This window comes from Microtus ochrogaster, chromosome 10 (assembly GCF_000317375.1).
Source record: "Microtus ochrogaster isolate Prairie Vole_2 chromosome 10, MicOch1.0, whole genome shotgun sequence".
In the NCBI taxonomy this organism is placed as follows: domain Eukaryota; kingdom Metazoa; phylum Chordata; class Mammalia; order Rodentia; family Cricetidae; genus Microtus; species Microtus ochrogaster.
Genome location: NC_022016.1, coordinates 8,912,739 through 8,934,022, shown reverse-complemented (window position 1 = coordinate 8,934,022; position 21,284 = coordinate 8,912,739). Strand labels below are relative to the sequence as shown.

Here is a 21,284-nt window from a genome sequence, read left to right as displayed (position 1 = left end):
CTGTGACTGACTCTCTGGGTGTATCTCTTCAGTGTTGTAACAAGAACCGTCCTGTCCAGATGGAACTCCTCAGCACCAAAACATGGGCGCCTGGTAGTCCAATGACCCTCGGACAAAAGGGGGAACTTGGGGGGCAGGGCGGGGACGAGTAGAACACAGGACACCCTGCCGCACAAGCTGAAGGTGCACGTGCTCCCTTTCGGGGGTCCTTGAGGCCTGCCCAATGATCCGGGGACAAAAGGAAGAATGGGGCAGGCAGGGCGGTATCCAGGAGAGCGCAGGGGATCCTGGAGCACAAGCTGAAGGCGCCCAGGCTCCCTTACAGGGGACCTTGAGGCCTGCCTGGTAGGCAGGCACTCACCACTCTGGGTGGGTAGCCTTAGTGTAGGAGCTTAAAACTGTTCTTGAGCACTGGTCCTAGTATACAGCGGGGCAGGGTTTGGGAGGGGTTGCTGGGGGGCTGGGTTGTGCGTAAGAAAGACAGCCCTGCAGAAGGAGCTGGGGTAGGGAGGTTTGTGCTCTCTTCCGGGACAATCCACCCCTGGATAGCACACACTCATCCGTCCAGATGGAACTCCTCAGCCGACAGCTTGAATTTTGCAGGAAAATGGATGGAACTAGAAAACATTATTTTGAGTGAGATATCCCTGACACAGAAAGACAGTTATCACATGTACTCACTCATAGGTGGTTTTTAAACAGAAAGCAAAGAAAACCAGCCCACAAATCACAATCTCAGAGAACCTAGATAACAATGAGGATTCTAAGAGAGACTTACATAGATATAATCTACATGGGAAGTAGAAAGTATAAAAATACAAGATCTCCTGAGTAAATTGGGAGCATGGTGACCTGGGGGGAGGGGAGAGGTAGGGAGGGTAGCAGAGAAAAATGTAGAGCTCAATAAATATCAAAAAAACAATAAAAAATTATTATAAGACTTTCAAAAAAAGAAAAATGACTCTCTTTTCCTTTAGTAGTCACCAATCCCGTCCCTGTGGTGCTGGGATTTTGACTGTCTTGATCTTGTACAGGTTGTCGTAGTTTATGAGTGCAGCCACCACATCATGTCCTGAAGACAACATTTCACAGCATCTTTCCATCTTCCTCCAGCTCTCACATTGTTATCCCCTCTTTGATCATGTTCTTTGAATTTTTGAGCTATAAGGCAGTTTTGAGATAGATTTTTTTTTAGGACTGAGCACTCAGCAATTACTTATTTTCAGTTTAATATTAACTTTAACAAGTTAATGAGTCTTTGTTTCAACTGTCACCCACTGCAAAAAGAAATCTGTCCAAGATTGAGAGCAGCTCAAATTTATGGACATAAAAATAAATATTTAGTAGATAGTTGACCATATGATTACCCAGTTTGCAGTAGCAGACTGTCTTAGTTAGGATTTTAGTGCTATGATGAGACACCATGACCATGGCAACTCTTATAAAGAAAAACATTTATTGGGGTAGCTTACAGTTCAGAGGTTTAGTTTATTATCATCATGGAAGGAAGAAGCATAATGGCATGCAGACCGAGTTTTTTGTCCCATCTGGTCCTGCATGGTTAAGCAGCTGTCCAGTCACAAAGATCTATATTATCACAGAGATCTATATTAATTAGAAACTGACTGGACCATTAGCTCAGGCTTCTTATTAACTGCTGGAGAAGGACCAGAGGATTCTCCATCCCTAGCCGTAGGCAGGAGATACAAGAATGAGCCACCCAGCCTGGTCTCAAACCTCAGTAACACACTTCCTCCATCAAAAGCCACACCTACTCCATCAAGACCACTCCTTATGAGCCTATGGGGTAATTTCATTCAAACCACCACACAGGCATAAATTCCTTCTTAGGGAGCAGGCCTCAAATCCAAGCATCTTGTGGTTTATATCAGTCATAACATTGTTGCACCAGTAGGTACATCTTACCTGGCTGGTCAGTATTATAGCATACTGGGTAAGTCCACAGATAGATGCCACCAGCCCAGCAGCCTCTGGCACAGCTCATGACCTTGTACCTATGGGTTTCCCCATTTTAGACACTTTACCATTCAGTATGGAATAATTCAGGAAAGTTTTCTTTGTTCTATTTTTATTTTAATCTCAGGAAGTGTTTTAAGTACTCAGTTTCTACCTGGCTTTGCTTCTTGAGAACATGTTTAATTTCCTAACTCTAGTCTCATTCCTCATTTCCTCTCCATACAGATGCTATTTGTCCACCCAAATTATAAACTGGTTTTATAGTTTATCTATTCTTGGACTTCATATTTTTCTCTTTGTATGTTTAGACACACCCATGTATATGAATACTTCATTCCTGTTTAAGGCTAAATAATATCTGTTATGTAAATGTAACACATTTTGTTTTACCTTTTGTCAATTTGTGGACATTATTTTTTGTCTTCCTTTATTGGCTCTTAATGAAAAAACCTCAGTTGTGAACACTCAGTTGTTTGTTTTATCGAGACAGAGTTTCTCTGTGTGACAGCCCAGGCTGGTCTGGAACTTGCTGTGTAGACCAGGCTTGCCTTGAACTTAACAGAGATCCACTTGCCTCTGCCTTCTGGGATTAAAGACATGGGCCACCACCACTAAACTTCAGATTCAGGTTTAATGTGGACAGATGTTTTCAGTTCTCTTGAGCGTGTACCTTAGGTTTGGCAAATAATATGGAAGCTCTGTGTTTACTTGAGGAACTGCTGAACTGTTGTGCCATTTTATTTCCCATCAACATATGTGGCTCTAACTTCTAGATCCTTGCCAACATATGTCACACTCTACCTTTAATTATAACCAAATCAACACTGGATTGAAACACTGTATCTTATTGTGGTTTCAATTTGTATTTCTCTAATGAATGATAATATTGATATTGTTTGGTCATATTTAATAAGATGACTTTAAAACATTAGAAGCATCCATATGTTTTTTACTCGTCAGCAATGACTAGTAAATCTTGCTACTTTGGGTATAATTATGTATGTTTACTTAGATCATCATTTACCTCTTCTTTTATCTCTAAGAACTTCATTGACTTTTAATATGAATGACAACAGGTTGGGTGGAGAGAAAATGAGGTGGGGCATCACTTTTGGAAGAGTTAATTCAAAATATTTTTTACCAGTGATCTGTGATGTATGAAAATATCATAAAGAAGCCCATTATTTTATATGCTAGCTAGAAAATTAATTTTAAAAACTCGATTTTTACACATAGATATGTACAATCAGGAAGGTTTGAAGGCCTCTAACATAGTCAGTAGATAAAACAGCCAAGTATAGTTGAGAGTTCAATTTACATTACTTGCTTTAATGCCTAAATTTCATTTAGCAGGAAAAAATTACTCCATATAAAATCACATTATCTATTGCTTCTATGAATCTAAGATTTGATTCAAAGCACACAAATATTTTTTGAAAATAATGTTAGAACTCTTATTTTTCCCTATAACTTTAGTCTTGAGTATGCTAATATTTATGTATTTCAGTACTTTGAAGACTATTATGATTAGTGATTCTAAACTGTTCTTTTTTTTGTTTTTATTTATAACTGGGTGATAAGAACCTACATAGAAAAATGCTTTATTTTTTATTTTGCATTGAACTTTTCTAAAAATGTGCTTTATTGTCATCACTAACCAACTCATGGAGATTAGCATCTTCCTTCTGTCTATTAGGTTATTGTTTCTTGGGTGAAATTTAATGAATATTAATAACTCAGTTCAAAAGGAGATAATTTATTAGAGTTTTACACATTTCCATTTTTATGTTATTTGTTTTCCTTGTGCTTTATGTACCATACATCTTTTACGTCAGGTTGATTAATAACCGCTTTTTGTTTTTTACATTATTATGCATTTTCTATGCAAGATGTCTTCATTTTTTTATTCGTACTGACTAAAACCATGCAGTCATATAAATGAGGTATAAAAGGAGAGAAGAAGTGGTTTCTAACCAGAAGTTCCTGGCAATTAGTGTAGTGGTTGTAGTGTTTCATTCCATACCCACCATATGTTACACCTCATTCTATGTTTGTTCTCAGTTGTTGAAGTAAGGGAAATTTGACTAGCTCGTGTCCATGACCTGATGACAGAGAGTAGCTCTTGGTTTGTTTTTTTTTTTTGGGGGGGGGGTGTTGTTGTTGTTGTTGTTGTTGTTGTTGTTGTTGTTGTTGTTGTTGTTGAGATGGATCTCACTATATAACTTAACTATATAGCTTAAGCTGTCCTGGAACTTAGTATACAGAACAGACTGGCCTTGAACTTGCAGAAATCCTCCTGCCTCTGCAGCTGCCTCCCAAGTGTCATGTGTCTAATTGACAATGACTTTTAACCTCCTTACCCCTTTTCAGGATCTGGAGTCATTGCTGGTTAACTCTTTGATCAGTTTGTGTAAAATAGCAGCCAGTGCTGTGAAGTACTTATTATCTCTCTAGTGACTTGTGATAATTCAGCTCTCATAGTATATAACAGAACAGAATAGAACGATACAAGCACCACTTTGCAGATGCAGAAGCTAAGTCACAGGAAGGGCACACACTAGGTGGGAGGTGTAAGAGTCAACTCTGGGACCTGGGGCCCAAGCTCATGCTCCTTACCCAGATGCTGCTTCTTGTGTTTTTCTGTATTCTCCTTAGCTACACCTAAACCAGCATCTTCTCTGTTTTATTCCTCCAAAGACTTCATTGCCAACACTTCTTCTCTTTCTTTCCTACTTCTAGTCTCCAACTACTTTGGTTGTTCTCACAGAAGGATGAAAATGAGGGTTGATAAGTTGCTGTGTGGGTAAGGAAGCAGCTGCAGCACTCGGGAAAGTGGCCCTGCACTTGGTCTGGACAGCACAGGAGAGCTGACCCTGTTGCAGTGGTGTGAGTGAACCTGTTCTGAGAACATTAGCTTGGGAGAGCTGGCCCTGTTCCTTACCAGCTGCAGCACTCAGGAGAGCGGCCCCTGAACCTCACCTGGGGCATGGGCTCCCTGAAGGCATTAAAACAGGAGAACCCGCCTTACTCCTTGCTCTTTGCTACGTAGGATGAACTAGATGGGGTGATATGGAGAGCTCTTTCTGATGGTGAGGATGAGGGAGAGAACCAGGGTTATGAGTTGGCTCACCCCAGCAACCACCCCATCAATTATCTGCAGAGCACTTGAAGGGACACATCCTGCAGACCCAAAGCTACAGGATCTCCATGACACAGGCAACAACAGAATATCCAAGAGGAGCCTCAGTGAGGGTCTAGTATCGATGGCGTAGCCGAACCCAGAGGCCTTGGACCAAACCAGTGACTCCTCAGTGAACACTTGCAAGTCAAAACATATAGGTGAAAGGGTGTGCTGTGTGACTAACACTACAGCTTTCATGACAATATTGTTTTCTTTTTTATTTCTCATGGGGAGGGCACAAGTGCAGAGGGTGGATATGATGGGGTAGGAGCACGAATGGGGTGAAGTTGCATGATGTGAAATATACAACGAGTAAATAGAAAGTGAAGAAAAAAGAAGCTTCAGTGTGCATTCTCAGAGGCACTTGAAGCAGTGCCTCCTGTGTTGAGGCAGTGAATATACTTTATTGACTGTTGAAGCAGAACTTACTTAAAGGAAAAGGACATATGGCCTGCAAGGTCACCACTCTCCGGGACTCGCCTGGTATAAAAGAGAGAACTGACTCCAAACATTGCCCTCTGACCTCCACATAGACACTGTGACACACTCACTCACCAGTGTAATAATGAATCCGTTTTAACAGACAGAACATAATTTTCTGTTTTCTTTTGACTTTATAATTTTCTTACACAGTTTTAATGTATATGTTCTGATACTTAAATTAATTCACTTAACTATTTCCTCGTGCCTACTATTTTACTTGTTCAGTCATGGATGAATCCATGGTGAAAATAAAAGTCCCTGAGTAAGGTCGTGTCATGGGTGTGTATCAAATATTACACAAGTGTGTAATACACATTGCTAGAGATGCTGTGATAGAAAAGTGAGCGTCAGTTGAGCTCAGGGGAGGATCTGGGAAGATTCCCTAAGGAGAGTGGCATTTGACTGAGAATTGAGGATGAGACTATAAGAAATGGGGGACAGAAGTACATTCCTGAAGGAGGGCTTGTGTGCAGGCTCTTTGAATAGAGGCACTCCTAACTCACTGGAAGAAGGGACATTTGAAACCTGAATGGATGCCCTGTGGTGGAATGAAGGACGGGACTGCTGAAGTGGACCGAGGTTTTGTGGTAGGAGTCCATGAGACTGAGCAAGGGAACAGCTAAATTCTCAGTTCGACTTTAGAAGGCTTATTATTGTGCAGTGCAGACAACAGTTGAACCAGCATAGGCTTGAGGAATGCCCTAGAATCAACTACGGAAGGAAAGGGATTTCTGGGTCAACTGTGAATAGTAAATTCAGTTCCAAATCCTTATGCAGTTCTGAGTGAATCAAAAAACTGTATCAGAAGTGATAACTGTGCCAGGCAGTATTAACAGTGTTTTTTTTTCTTGAGTATTTGACAAAGCAATATTTTCAGAGAAAAGTAAGATAGGACTCAAAAGGAAAACAAAGACTGTAATTGGGATAGAGTGGACTCTACTTTTGGTAATTAAATGGTAGTTTTAATTAAATTTTAAATTGAGAGCTGAGGGTGTGAGTCAGAAGTAGAACATTTTCCTAGTTATGTCCAACACCTTGGGTTCATCCTCAACTCTAAAGGGGGGGAAGATGTAATTAGAAAACCAGACAAACATCAAAACACATCCAGTGACCGTCTCGCAGTGATTGATTTATAGGTAGGGTGTGTTTGTGGTGTGTGTGCTGTTGTTGTTGTTGCTGTTGTTTTAACCTTGACTATGTTTTTTGTATTTCCTAAGGGGGGAAATTTTATTACCATAAATTTTATACCTTTTTCATATATAAGTAGTTGCTCTTTAAAGTTTAGCTACAAATTAGAAGTTAGGTATGCACAGCAAATTAAATAAAGAGTTCCATGCTGTCAAGGCTAAATTTCTGAACTATGCAGGAACTAATTTGTACTTTGGGAAATGATTTATTATTGGATATTTTAAATGTGTTTCTTTTGAGAATAATGTTAAAAACACTAAAAAAAAAAATTATGGGTTGGTTGAAAACACCTGTACTTAGAGCATCAGTAAGGAGTGAACTGTAAAGGAGCGGTCGTGTGAGGGCAGAGCTGAGCCTTCACTACTGAATTTTGGGAAGTGTAAATGTTGAATCTATAATGAATCTGTGTTCTTCAGCCACTGCCTCAAGTCAAGGAAAGTGAAAGGAAGAACCATGATTGTTTTAGGGGACTTGTGTATGCTGTGCTGTGTATCTCAAAGTCTGCTGGCAGCAGCTCACTGTAGATTTTATATATTATACCAGTGGCGGATATTTCAGGCACATCAGCAAGTACTCTTGATTCAGTGTCTGGCAGTGTAATAAAAGGTGGGGGGAAGTTTCTGTGTTCTCTAATAAACAATATATCAATGAGCCCTGTCAGATGAGATGATTTATTACATTAATTATCACCGTGTGGTTTTCATGCTGTTAAGCCTATGAATGCAGCCACATTATACAGTTGATTTAAGAATATATTTCAGCCAGGATGAAAGTGCACTTTATTGTGATGAATATCATGTAATATTTATTCTCTTGTTCTTCTTTTGCCTTTGCTTTGGAATGCTTAATTTCTGTCCGTGTGGAGAGATTAACCTTGAGGTTTAAGCTTTTTTAATTTATTTTTATATCTGTTGGACGATCTCCTTTTTATCTTTAGTATCTTACTTTGTTAATTTAAAAATCCAACAATTTCAAAGAGATAATTCCACAGTTGTACACTGTTTAATTCTATACTGAACTCAGTCACCATACCTCATCTCAGCGACACTGGGGGAACTCAGTGAAACTTGGAGGAACAGATGGTCTCCAAAAGACTGAAGTTGCAACTCCAGTTCACAACTGCCCATAGCAAAGTATTTACTTATGCATGAATTTATAAAAGCTTAAAAAAATTAGCAAAAGTTTTGCTACAAAAAAGCATAAATAGTGAAACTTGAGGCTAAAAGACTGGTGTTTTTTGTTTGTAGTACTGGCGATCAAACCCAGGATTCATTCTTGGCTCTGTCATTGAGCTACATCTCCAGCTGGGATAGGGAGATATGGGCTCCATGCTTTGGAACATGTTTTCTAAGCAGTGTTATGTCTAAAGGGTTGAACTTGATAAATTATATGCCCAATACTGTATAGCCCTCTGTCTGTTTTATTCAACTCTCATACAACTCTTAAGGATACAATTATAAATACTTCAATGGAAGAAACAAAGACTTAGGTTTAAGAAAACAGGATTTTGTGTAGCTCAGCTCAAGCAGTGCTTCTAAGATTCGAAAAGGATGTTATATTGGCAAAGATCCATTAACCATTGGCCACACTATCCATATCAGGTGGATGGGGTCAAGTAGATATGATTTTGCAGCTAGGCACACAGTTAAGTAGATATGGTCTCGCAGTTACATAAACAGTGATGTTAAGAATGATTCCAGAGGCTGGAGAGATAGCTCAGTGGTTAAGAGTGTGTACTATTCTTCCAGTGTTCACTTCCCAGGACTCATACGATGGCTAACAACTGCCTGTAACCCTAGTTCTGAAGGACCCAGCACCCTTTTCTGGCCTCGACTGGCACTACAGTGACGTGTAAACCCAGTAATACACAACATAACACACACACTAAAAATGAAATAAATAACAAGGATTCCAGAGAAGGATTCCTCTTCCTGAAGCCAACAAGATTCCATGAGCTCGAAGTCATCATGGTACAGAGACCCTGTCTCCAAAACAAGCAACAAACAAAAACCTCCCTAGTGTTTAGCAACTATCTTGCCTGGGAAGTGAAAATATCAGACTATAAACCCTGCTCTGCAGGCAGCATTGCTGGTAATGTATCTGAGACAAAGCTTGGGTGTTGGATTCTGGGAGGAAGAAGAGAACTTTCCAGGCACTCAAAGTGTGCACTCGTGGATCACACCTGTATTAGAACCATCTGGTGACTTGTTGAAAATGCATACTCCTACACCCTGATAGCCATAAGATAATTCAGGGCTGTGACATCTCACCCCCACCTCTCCATAGACATGGTCTGTTTTCACTCATATATAAATAACTACTTGCACAGATAAAGAGAAACAGGCCCATTCCTGGCATGGCAGACTCCTCGTGTTGATTTAATAAGTACTACAAAATCTTGTGCTCTCTTTCTTCTGCCTAAATTTCTGTTGAGGAAATTCTCCAGAACATTTGGAGTCACATAGTATACCTACCCAGGAAAAGAGCAGGTAATGGATATCTTTGAGTGATTTATACTTCAGTAAAACACACTATCAAAAATATACTAGATTAAGTGCACTGTTTCTAGTTTTATGTTTTTGAAATGTGTATGCATTTGCATGCCGTGGGGGTTGTTTTACTGATTGGAAAAGATTAACCAAGAATAGAAATGGTCTTCTGTTGGATAACTGCAGTAGAAGAGATGCCTGGCTTCACTTAGTGATATTCACAGTCCTGTAAAGTAGCCTGGTATAAAACTCTAGCAAAAAGCAGAAAGCGAGCAAGGAACAGACCTAAAAGAGAAGGAAACCAATGCCAATGACTTTTTCATGTATTTTATGGTAGTTTTAAAATTTATTTTCTACATTTAAGGCAATTAATTATAGCTTACTGTTATAGATATTAAGTAATTGCTATTTTCAAAAATGAAGTATAAATGTTACCAAGTATGTTTTTATAGCCACTAACAAATAAAATCGAGGTTTCTTATTTCCTAAGACTGTCAAACAGGGATCTTATTTCTTCAACATAGAAAGTAAGAAATTTTTTTCTCTCAAATAAGATATATCTGTGAAGAAGTAAGTAACTCATAGATATTATAATATCTGTACTTATCAGAAAAGGGGGAGGGTACTGTCACTGTCTTTTATGGTTGTGTATATTCCAATACAGACTTTGTTAAAACATTATTTGTTTTCTTATCCTAATAAAATAAAGATGTTATCTTGCAGTAATTTTTGTTGTTGTTTGGGTTGGATTTGTTTGAGGTCATTTTACTATGTAGCCTAGACTGGCCTAAACTCACAATCCTGGCCTCAGTCGGCTTCTAACTGGCTTAAAGGCTTGTACTGCCATACCCTGCAAGATGTTTGTTGTGATGGATGGTAATACTAATTTCCTAGGGAAATATCCCAGGGGAAAACTACCAGGGCTTCCTACGTCATTTCATCCATTGTTATGGATAGTCAGCGCCACCAGCCCCTATCACAGCTGAGCCTTAACAGTCCTAAAAAATGTTTAAATGAGGCCAGGCGGTGGTGGCAGCAGCCTTTAATCCCAGCATTCAGGAGGCAGAGGCAGGTGGATCTCTGTGAGTTCGAGACCAGCCTGGTCTACAAGAGCTAGTGCCAGGACAGGCTCCAAAGCCACAGAGAAACCCTGTCTCGAAAAAAAAATGTTTAAATGAGCAAGTGAAGTCTGACTGTGACACCACAGATTTGAATGAATGAGGCTTACTTTATTCTTCATGCTTTCTGAATGCAGTCCGCACAGCTGTAGTTACACAATGATCTCCCTGACCTCAGCCCCCCAGTGTCTGTTGAGCACTGTTACATCTCAGATGCCTTTCCAGACTGAACAAGCCATTGACATCTAAGGAGTTCGCTGTGCAGAGGGAGCACAGCCAGATGATGATAGGCACTAGAAGGCAGTAACAGCAAAGAAGGAGTCAGGGATAGCAGAGGAGGGATGGTGGCTCTGGATTTATTTATTTAGAAAGCACCTCTGTCAGATTTTTGACATTTGCATAGTGTCCATGGTCATCCCACTGTGTTGAGTGAGGTTTCTGTCCCTCCCAGTCTCGCAGCCATTTAGTTCCAAATAAATCACACAGAGGTCTACATTAATTATAAACTGATTAATAAGTAGCTCAGACTTCTTATTAATTAATTCTTATGACTTAATTAATTCTTGTCTGTGTTAGCTACATGGCTTGGTACCTTTTTGGTGAGGCAGTCACATCTTGCTTGCTCTATGTCTGGCTTCCTCTCTGTCAGGGTGACGACTATATACTGAAACTCCCTCTTCCCAGAATTCTTGTTGCCCCACCTCTACTTCCTGTGTGGTTGCCCTGCCTATACTTTCTACCTGGCTACTGGCCAATCAGCACTTATTTAAAATACAAGTGACAGGGTACAGAACATTGTGCCACAATACCACTGGTCTAGTTTTCTCCCTATTCAACTGTCCCATACCCTAAACAAAGGTCAGTCCTTCTTACTCAGGAGCATATGATATTGGAAGCCCTTCTCTATATGTGTTGCTTTTATTGGTTAATGACTAGAGAAGCAGCTTGGGCCTATGATAGGGTAGAATAGAGCTAGACAGGGAAAACTGAACTGAATGCTGGGGAAAAAGAAGGCAGAGTCAAAGAGATGCGATGTAGCCAACGAAGAAGAAAGATGCCCTCACCGGTACCAGTAATCTACAAGCCTTATGGTAAAATATAAAATAATAGAAATGGGTTAATTTAAGATGTAAGAGCTAGCTAGAAATACTCAAGCTATTGGCCAATTATTATAGTTTAATATAAATTATTATAAATTAATATAGTTTCTGTGCGATTATTTTGAGTCTGGGTGGCCAGGAAATGAATGAGCAGCCTCCACCTACAAGCATAAACTGTTTTCTTCTCATATTTGCCTTTGACTCAAGCAGTTTCTTCAGGGATGCTGCTCTATCCTCCTCTGTGGCCTAACCAGTTAGTCTCTGGCCTTCTAGAATTTAGTCCACTCCCTCCAAAGGTTAAAGATAGATGAATCTCCCTTGAAGTTTAAGCTTGAAGATCTCAACTCCTACAAAACACACAGCAACTCACAGTGCCACGCATGACCTGTTAAACCTGCTTTCTGTGTTTGCTGACCTCTCTAACTGTGTTGTCATCTTCACAACTGTTAAGACTTTGTCTTTTTACCCATAGAAATTCTTCAGATGCTCAGGGCTTAATGTACTCCTGAGCATGTATTCATTATTGGTTCTAATCTCGGCTTCCTACATGTGAATCTGCTCACCAGATATTTTATTTTTCAAATTTAAAATACATTCTTATTTATTGAATAAGCTATGGACTTATTATTATTCACTAGTTTATAGAGAAATAGAACATTTCTAAGTGAAAAATGAGACAAAATACTCTTTGTTTTACATAAAAATAATAAAAGAGAAGCTAAACATCAGGAATCGTTGACTGTGGCTGCAGATATATTGCTTTAATAACAGCATACAAGGGTGCCATAGCTAAGTTTGTGCTTGTTTTAAATTGGATGCAGCAGCAGAGCAAATGTGTCTGGATTTAAATCTAACATAGATCTCTTCAGATGAAATGAGAACATAAGATACTACACTAATTGTGTGTGTTTCCATGCCATCTCCTAACAAGAGAGGGAATAATTGGACTAGTAGAGCATGAAGAGGGTGTCAGCGCCCTACTCTGGCTGTGGGGAGCTGAGAAGTGCTCTGTAAAACTGACTACAGTGGTTGAAAATGCTGGGTTCCTCACAGCACTTGGGCTAGTGTACTGAAGATTTGTTACTGTCCTCTGACTAGAGGGTAAGTCCACTAAGCAAGAGCTGTGTATATTATGCTTGTAGACCAGCCCACTTAGTTCTGATGTGCCACTTGGTGTGAAAGTGAGGTGGCCCAGCTCAGCTGTAGAGAAAGGGGGAGAAAGTGCTGAGGTTTCAGGCTGCTCCCCAAGCGAGGGGACCGGCACTGACTGAGTAGAAGATGAAGCTTTGTAGGGTAGATTCTTAGGTCCTAAGTTACATGCTAGGTTTCAGTACATATCTATTGAGGAGCCTGTTGGGCTCATGGAAGGTGTGGGAGACGTTATTTTCATCATTTATTTATGTGATTCAAATACTTGATTTAGACCAGTGGTTCTCAGCTTGTCACATCAGATATATGATATCTTGCATATCAGATACTTAGATCATGATTCATAACAGTAGCAAAATTACAATTAATAAGTAGTAATGAAATAATTTCATGATTGGGGGTCACCAGAACATAAGGAACTGTCTTAAAGGGGTACAGCATTAGGAAGGTGGGGAACCACTGATTTACGGACTGGGGATATGGCCTAGTTGGCAAAGTTCATTCCATGCAAGCATGAGGGCCTGAGCTCAGATTCCCAGCATGAATATAAAAAGTTCTGTGTAGCATTGTGTGTTTATAATCCCATTCCTGGGAAGGCAGAGACAAAAGGATCCCTGGGGTGAGAGTAGCGCGGCTAGCAAGTTGGTGAGTTCTAAGTTCAGTGAGGGGCTGTCTCAAGAGATTAAGTGGAAGAACTGGAGAGATGGCTGAATGGATAAAGGATGTAAGAATGAAAACCTGAATTTGAATCCCTGGAACTAAATATAGGTGTGTGTTGTAGTAGGAGCGGCGGGGCTGCGACCCCAGCACCCCGGCCGCCTGGCTAGCTTATGCCCCGAAATAATTACATGGACACTGTATTCTTTTAAACACTGCTTGGCCCATTTCTATCTAGCCTCTTCTCGGCTAACTCTCGCACCTGGATAGCCCATTTCTAGTGTAGCCCACAAGGTGGCTTACCAAGGAGATTCTAGCCTACGTCCATCCTGGGTCGGAGTTTCATTGCATGTGCCTCAGAGAGCAGAGCTCTCGCGTCCGCCCTGGAGATGGGAGCATGGCGTCTCTGCTCCAGAGAGCAGAGCTGTGGAGTCTCTGAGCTCACTTCCTCTTCCTCCCAGCATTCTATTCTGTTTACTCCTCCCACCTATGTTTTAAGCTATGAGGCCAAGCAGTTTCTTTTTATTGCTTAACCAATGAAATCAACAGATTGATATATGACACTCCCACATCAGGTGTGATGTTCATATAAAATCCCAGTCCTTTTGCAGTGAAGCAGGAGAAGAGTTCCCTGTTTGCAGACCAGCTAGCCAGCTCTGTGCAGAGGTGAACTGTCTCAGGGTGGTCCTCTGGCCTCTGCGTGTGCAGCTCCGTGCAGAGGTGAACTGTCTCAGGGTGGTCCTCTGGCCTCTGCGTGTGCAGCTCCGTGCAGAGGTGAACTGTCTCAGGGTGGTTGTCCTCTGCCTCCGCGTGTGCACCCACACTCATCTGCATCACACACAGTATACTGTGGGGAGCAGTTGAAGACTCTGGCCTATACCAAGTCCTCTGCACACACACCTGCATACACGTGAACAACTTACATAAAAATACAAAAGCCAAATACTTGCTCTGATTAGAAAATCATTTGTGTCTGTATGCTTTTGGGTGACGTTCTCTGCTTTGTTAACGTTCTCAGTCTTTGGGGTTTATGTGTATTGAAATGCTGGATTCGTGTATAGTGGAACACCACACTGCCATGAGGATGAAGTACCTGCAAATGCACACCAGTAGGTGAAGCCAATCCCGAGACTCATCCATGGGCATAGTAATGGGGGTAATGGAAGAAGGAATCCTGATATGGTCACTAGAGTCACAGGTGAATACCCTCCGTCAAAACTGTGTGCACATCATAACTATATTCTGTGTATATTATACCTAATAAAAAGTTTTAAAAGGAACTTTTCTGTAGACAAATGCATGATACTTACAGTTCATTTGTATTTCCTATTGATTTTTCTCTGTTCTTGCTTGATTTCGTTATTAACTGAGACCTTATTACTTGTACTGCTTTTGAAAACTGTTTCTTTGCCCTTATTCATGCAAAGTGAATGAGGCTATCTTCGCTTCCAGCTGCCTCCTGTGGTGCATTCCAAGCTGCTAGGAAAGGACAGAGGCCATGCAGCAGCACTAGGGTTGCTTTCCAGCAGCTGCAACTCCTGTTTCTTAACTAAGCTTGAGACCCAGCAAAAAAAGAGGGAAAGCCTTGCGAACGAGATGAGGCTGTGGATGGGCTGAGATGGTCAGCCCAGAGTGGGTTCTTGGGGACAGAGTGGAGAGCTGGCCACTGGTCAGAGAGCCATGTCCTGTGATGACTGCATGTCCCACAAAAGCCAGTGCACCTGGGCGTTTTGCTCACATGCCCTGAAATCATCACTCAGTTTTAAATTGACATTCAAAGGTTTTCAAATCAAATTTCAATTTATTTTTGTAAAAGGAGTGACAAATACTGAATATTTTCTACACTGAAAGCGAGTATGGCTAAGTCTAGCTGGTACCTCATGGTGGGGTCTGATGGTAGATGCTGAGTATCTTGCAAATGCAAGCACAATGAAGTGAAGGAAATTTTAAATCTCTAGTTTATCTGGAGTTTTTTGTTAACTCTATAGAATATTCCAGCTTAAAGATTCAGCTGCCCTTGTCTGACAGCCCCTGGGGATCCTAGTTTGTAGCCCCTTGGTTCACACTCCTAAGATAGTTTCTAATGGCAGATCTCCTCTGTTAGGATTTTTAACAAGAAGTGCTAGGATTTGATCATTGATGATAAATTACACCTCCAAACAGATACTAGTGTCTTTCAGGTTTCAGGATACACAGACTCGGTCTAAGAGCCCATGTGAGTAATGAGAGTCTGAAACTCTTTTCCCCAAAGTTGCCTATGAAGGTTTTCCTGGAAAAACCTTTGAAGTTTTAAGAGTGCTTTTATATATTTGCATAAGGAGACAAATTAAACCCTGCTGGCCTCTGGCTTACTTGTAAACAGTTAAGCGTGAGAGGTCACGCTCAACCCTTTGTTTTTAATGGAAACTGAGGCAGTCTTGTTAATATAAGCAATCTCGACTGAGAAAGAGGCAACTGCAAGTTAAACTATTGAAGCATAGAGTCTGTTTGTACGCTTGAAGTTTGGAATGTCATCTCTCCACCATGCCTGTGTACATAATGAAATTTGGAAACTTGTCCTAGAATTCTCATTTAAAACTAACATGGCTATTTATAGATAGATACACAGTAATATATGGTAATTGTTGAAATAAGAGCGGCGAGGCTGTGTCCCCCGCACCCGGCCGCCCACATGGCTAGCTTAGCTTATGCCCCGAAATAATTACACGGAAACTGTATTCTTTTAATCACTGCCTGACCCATTAGTTCCAGCCTCTTATTGGCTAGCTCTTACATATTGATCTAACCCATTTCTATTATTCTGTGTGGCCCACAAGCTGGCTTACCAGGAATGATCTTAACCTGCATCTGTCTGCAGTGGAACAATCATGGCGACTCACTGACTCAGCTTCTTTCTCCCAGCATCCTGTTCTGTTTTCTCCGCCTACCTAAGGGTTGGCCTATGAAATGGGCCTAGGCAGTTTCTTTATTAATAAGAAATCATTCCCACATCAGGTAATGCTTTATTTAAAAGGTAGTTTGTTTTATGAATAAACTCCAGTATATTAAGAACTTTCCATTATTGGGTATAGTAATTACAAAGGCTTCCACTGAGCAGTCATACAAATTAATCTGAAATTTTTTTCTATATAGATACTTTCAATAAACAAAATGCTATTGCCTTATACCCAAGAGACTTAAGTTGTATTTTTTGTTATTTTAAATGAACTTCCATGTTTCCCTACCTACTCCGCTGCATAGCAGTAGGTAGCTGCTTTTCTGTTGTATAATTCTGTTTTGGGTTTCTGGGTTTGTCCAGAGCACATCTGACATGCAGAGTGGGTGTCTTTTAAACCAAGTATTTTTTATTAGTAATGTTAAGTTAAACTAAATGTTACTGAAATGAAACCACTTAGTGTTTCTTAACTTCTTTTTAAATGGGCAAAATGAACTTTCCTATATAGGACACAGCATAGAATTTGGCTTTTCTGAGTCAAGATAGGCTTTGAACCTGAGACTCCTGCCTCCTGAGGACCTTCCTAAGGAGCAGGAATTACAGGCCTGAGCCACTAGAATTTTGTTTACCTAGGAATGCTTTTGAGTCTCATCCTGAGCATAGAATACTGGTTAAAATGTGGATTCATAGGCTTACAGACAGGTAGCCTATATTTGGCCATGTATCGAAAGTCTGACGTGCAGTAAGTGTGAGGCCTGCTCCCTTGGAGCGGAACTGCTTAGTGGATGATCCAGAGCTTATACTGCAAGTCCTTCACGCAGAAGGTAAATAATAAATCACAAAAGCAAACTGAATCAAGATAGGCCCTTTCTTTCACCTCAGTTATAAAGTTCATGTTACCATGAAGTTTAGTAGTCCTGGTTTTCCTTTAAAATACCAGATTGATTCTGATCACTTAATTGCATACAAACTGTTTTGTTATCCATAAAGAATACTTATAAATTGCATTGACCTGATATCCTATAGAAAGGGAATGAGATGAACTGCCATCAAATGTATTTAGCCCTCTCTAAATAAACTCCCAGTGGTGTGTCAGAGTGATAAATGCAGCCAGTGGAACCAGTGCCACCTCCAGTTTCACAAATGAAGTGATTTTACCAGCTGGGGAGAGGACCCTTTACATGCTACATAGGATGATGAGTACATTTCTGCCCCTCAAACGTTTTTGCTCAAACAAAAAGATGACCTTCAGTCTCACCCTTTCCACAAACCTTCACTCACTAAGCTTTGTGCCAGGACTCAGAGCTAGCAAGGTCGCTCCAGAGGATAAAAGTGTTTGCAATGCAAGCCTGAGACCCTGAGTTCAATTCCTGGAGCTGTGTAAAGATGGAAGGATTTGCACCTACACTCACACACATCACATACACATGCATACCACAATAATAACACAATTTAACATTTTTTATATTTTTTATTGATTTTTTTATTAAGCCCTACATTTTTCTCTGCTCCCCTCCCTGCCTGTCCCCTCCCTCTCTCAAGGTCCCCATGCTCCCAGTTTACTCAGAAGATCTAGTCTTTTTCTACTTCCCAAATTTAACATTTTAAAAAATAAGTTCTCTCTCATTGTCATGGGCCATATTTTATCCAGTAAATTTGTGAAACTGAATTTGGCTTCAATCGTGCAACAACCCTTTCAATACTATATCACTGTTCTCTCAAAATTGATCCATCTTTCCCATTTCATTATGAAAGGAAACTTTATTTCAGAGTAGCAAGTGCATTGTCTGAACTCATCAACACCCTCTCTGTCCCTCCCCCTCCCCCATTTGTTGCAGACCAGGATGAAAGAGCAGCTGAGCTCAGCAGGGAGCAGAATGAGAAAACCATCCGGAGCACACAGACTGCGCTCCGCAATTTCCGGGAGTTCCTCATCTCCAAGTACCCTTCCGAAACCAGAGAGATCTATGTCATACCTTGCAAGGAGCTAGATGCCTACCTTGCCTCCTTCTTCGTGGATGCCAGGCAGAAGGATGGGTCTGAGTATGAACCCAACAGCTTGGCGAATTACCAGTGTGGGCTGGAACGGTACCTGAAAGAGCACAGGTATGGCTACAGCATCACCAGAGATAAGGAGTTCAAGCGGTCCCAGGAAGCCCTCAAACAGAAGCAGATTGAGCTCCGCTGCAAAGGAAAGGGAAACAAGCCTCACAAGTCCATGAAACTCACGTTTGCCGACGAGCTCATATTGCGGAAGAGGGGACTGCTGAGCAGGTATAACCCCGAGGGTCTGCTCAATCTTGTCTGGCTCAACAATACAAAAGCCTTTGGGCATTGCACAGGTTTCCATGGATCCACCTTGAAATGGGGCGATATCCGGCTCCGCATCACAGAAACTGGACTCGAGTATTTGGAATGGATGGGTCAGGACACCGGTGATCTAAATGCCAAAACCAAGAGAGGAGGGACAGACTCACGAGTTTATGCCACCCAGCATGCCCCACAGACCTGCCCGGTGCAGGACTATAAGGAGTACGCCCAGCGGCGGCCCCCTGCGATGCGCTATGAGGATGCCCCCTTCTACTTGTCTATCAAGCCAGTTGTGAACTTGGCAGCTCTGCACTGGTACAATTGCCAGGCTCTTGGCAAGAACAAGCTAGCCAAGATGGTGAAGACCATGTGCGAGAAGGGCAACATCCCCGGCAGGAAAACCAACTTCAGTGTCTACCAGAGCTGTAGCACCTTGTCCGAGGCCCAGAGCAACCAGCTGGTGCTCATCTGCAACAACTTGAGCCAGCAGGCTGCCCAATCGGTGGCTGGCCACTCCACCAACGGCAATTTCATTGTCTCCTCTTATGACTCTTCCTCAGACACAGCTTGACCAGGTGGCTTGCTCAAGACCTCACTTCACTTGGGTGTCCGTGTCCCATGAGACCATCATTGTATACGGCATTCTGTCGTCTCTCACGTGCCCTCAGTGTTAACTTTACAAAATGCAAATCTATATTTTTTCTTTTTACAGATAAGCCAATGGCAATAGTTTGGTTCACTAACAGTATTTATAGGCTTGAGACAAATAACTGTGCTTGTGGTTGATTTCATATAATTGCTGTTACAGACTTGGCAAAACCATCGTGGTTCCCAGGCAACAGTAGAGGAAGAATCCCGTTCTTAAAGACAGTCAGAAAGGAAACCGAGAGTCATTCAACACTCTGTTCTCACCCCTTGTCCTTGCCTCCTTCTGCTTTTAATCTCCTTCATAGATGAATTTATTTTTTTAATTTTTAAAAATTCTTTATGAATCTGACGCAGAATGTTGCTGAGCCAGAGCAGATCCTGAAAAGGGGTATCATAAGCTCAACACCAAGCTATTTACATACATTTTTAGTATAGAGTTTTAGCTCCTGAATCTCCTTTCCACCATATATGGAAATCCCAATGCTTAAAGTATTTTTCTTTGGGGGGGGGTGGAAGGAGAATTAAAGGTGCCATTCTTTTTTTGCAAGATGTCTCATTTTTAAATAATATGCAAAGTCTGATACTGGGGGATGGAAGGAGACAGTTACATAGGCCATTTTTAGTGGTGTGATTGGACCTGCATAAAATTTTCTTTTTCCCTAAGTCAGTGTAAATGAGTTTGATCATCAGATATACATGAAATTTTAAACTTTCAATAATTTTGAAAATATTTCCAAGTGTTAGATTGTATATCAGCATAAAAGAGAAGGTAGAAAATGAGGCCCCACTAACCATGTGGCTGCATTGCTGGAGACAACCTGCAGTTCTCTGTTCCAGTTCCTCAGCATTACAGCCAGCTCTTCTCCCTAAGGGAGCCGACACCCATTTTCAATCACAGTATTTTGTTACCAGGCTTAGCAGAATTCAAGGCATTCTTGAGTTTTCTCAACTAATAGAAGTGTATTTATCTGTGGTATTCTGTAGGTAGAATAATTTTGTGGTGTTTGCTCCAGTCTTTGTTTTCAGGTCTTGAAAACTAGTAAATTATTAGTTAAAACAGGTCAGAATTCAAATGAATTTAGACATTTGAGCCACAATATGACTGAGTTGGGTTCCTTCCCATCCTGTGCAAACAGTAATAACTAAGAACTAAAAACCATCATTGCTTTGTTACAACCAAGCACCCTGTTGGGGAGGGGTTTATTCTTCAATCCAGCCTTATAACTCACATTAACTTGGAAGGTAGGTCGTATTTTATTATCGTCTGATACAAAAGGAGAAACATTTTTATCAGGGAGCCAAGCTTTCCCATGGCTAGGTGGCTCTTTGCATCAATACATAGGAGGCACATAGGCCTTTCTTCTAGGCTGTGATCTGTAGTGTAGAAGTGGCCAGTCTGCTGGGGCGTTGGTGGGTAGAAGGAACATCATGAGCTTGTCCTTCCGAGAGAAGCATTGTTAAGAAAAGATGTAAATATTTCTATATAAGTATTATCTAAATCCTCTCAGCAACCTAAAAAAGAAAATCAAGTTATCCTCATTTTATGGTGAAATAATAAGTCAGTTAGATGAAGAAAGAGTCTGTCTTCTCACCGCAGGCTTTTTGTATGAGCTAGTTGTTGGTTTGGATGGTTTGAGCTAGGAATGGGAACAGCATCTTTCTATTGCCCACGGCTCTCTATCTGGTTTAAAGGATTGCTGGGATGTTTTCATGGTTGCACAGTATCCTCTACCCCACATCCCCATTGCTTCTGCTTAAACACACAGCTGCTTTCTCCCAGTGCCTCTGCAAACCCACCCCACTCTTGGAGGCAGACCCAGCCTAAAGGAACTTTTTTAAAGGTTGTTTGTTTTTATGTGGCATACCTGTCATTTTTTTATCATCATAATTTTTAGGTCCTCAGTCATATTGGAAACAGAGTTGATTTTGGGAAAAGAAAAGAAAAGCCTGCCACTGCACTGCACTGAGATCACAGAACTAGGGAACTCTGCATCCCTGCTGGTGTTCTGGAGTACTGACACAGAACTAGGGAACTCTGCATCCCTGCTG

General features: G+C 41.1%; 1 protein-coding gene across 4 annotated transcripts in view; it reads left to right on the top strand.

Moving 5' to 3' along the window:
- Positions 1-21,284, top strand: part of Kiaa1958 (KIAA1958 ortholog) — a 187,211-nt gene that overhangs the window by 125,179 nt on the left and 40,748 nt on the right. Inside the window, exon 3 of one of the 4 annotated variants that reach the window (XM_013348226.2) lies at positions 18,116-18,199. The exons of 2 other annotated variants lie outside the window; for them this stretch is intronic. In XM_013348226.2, the coding sequence (XP_013203680.1) occupies positions 18,116-18,199 (84 nt within the window). Of the gene's footprint in view, positions 1-18,115; positions 21,276-21,284 lie in introns of those variants that run through there. One more of the 4 variants, XM_026782172.1, reaches the window with a different exon arrangement.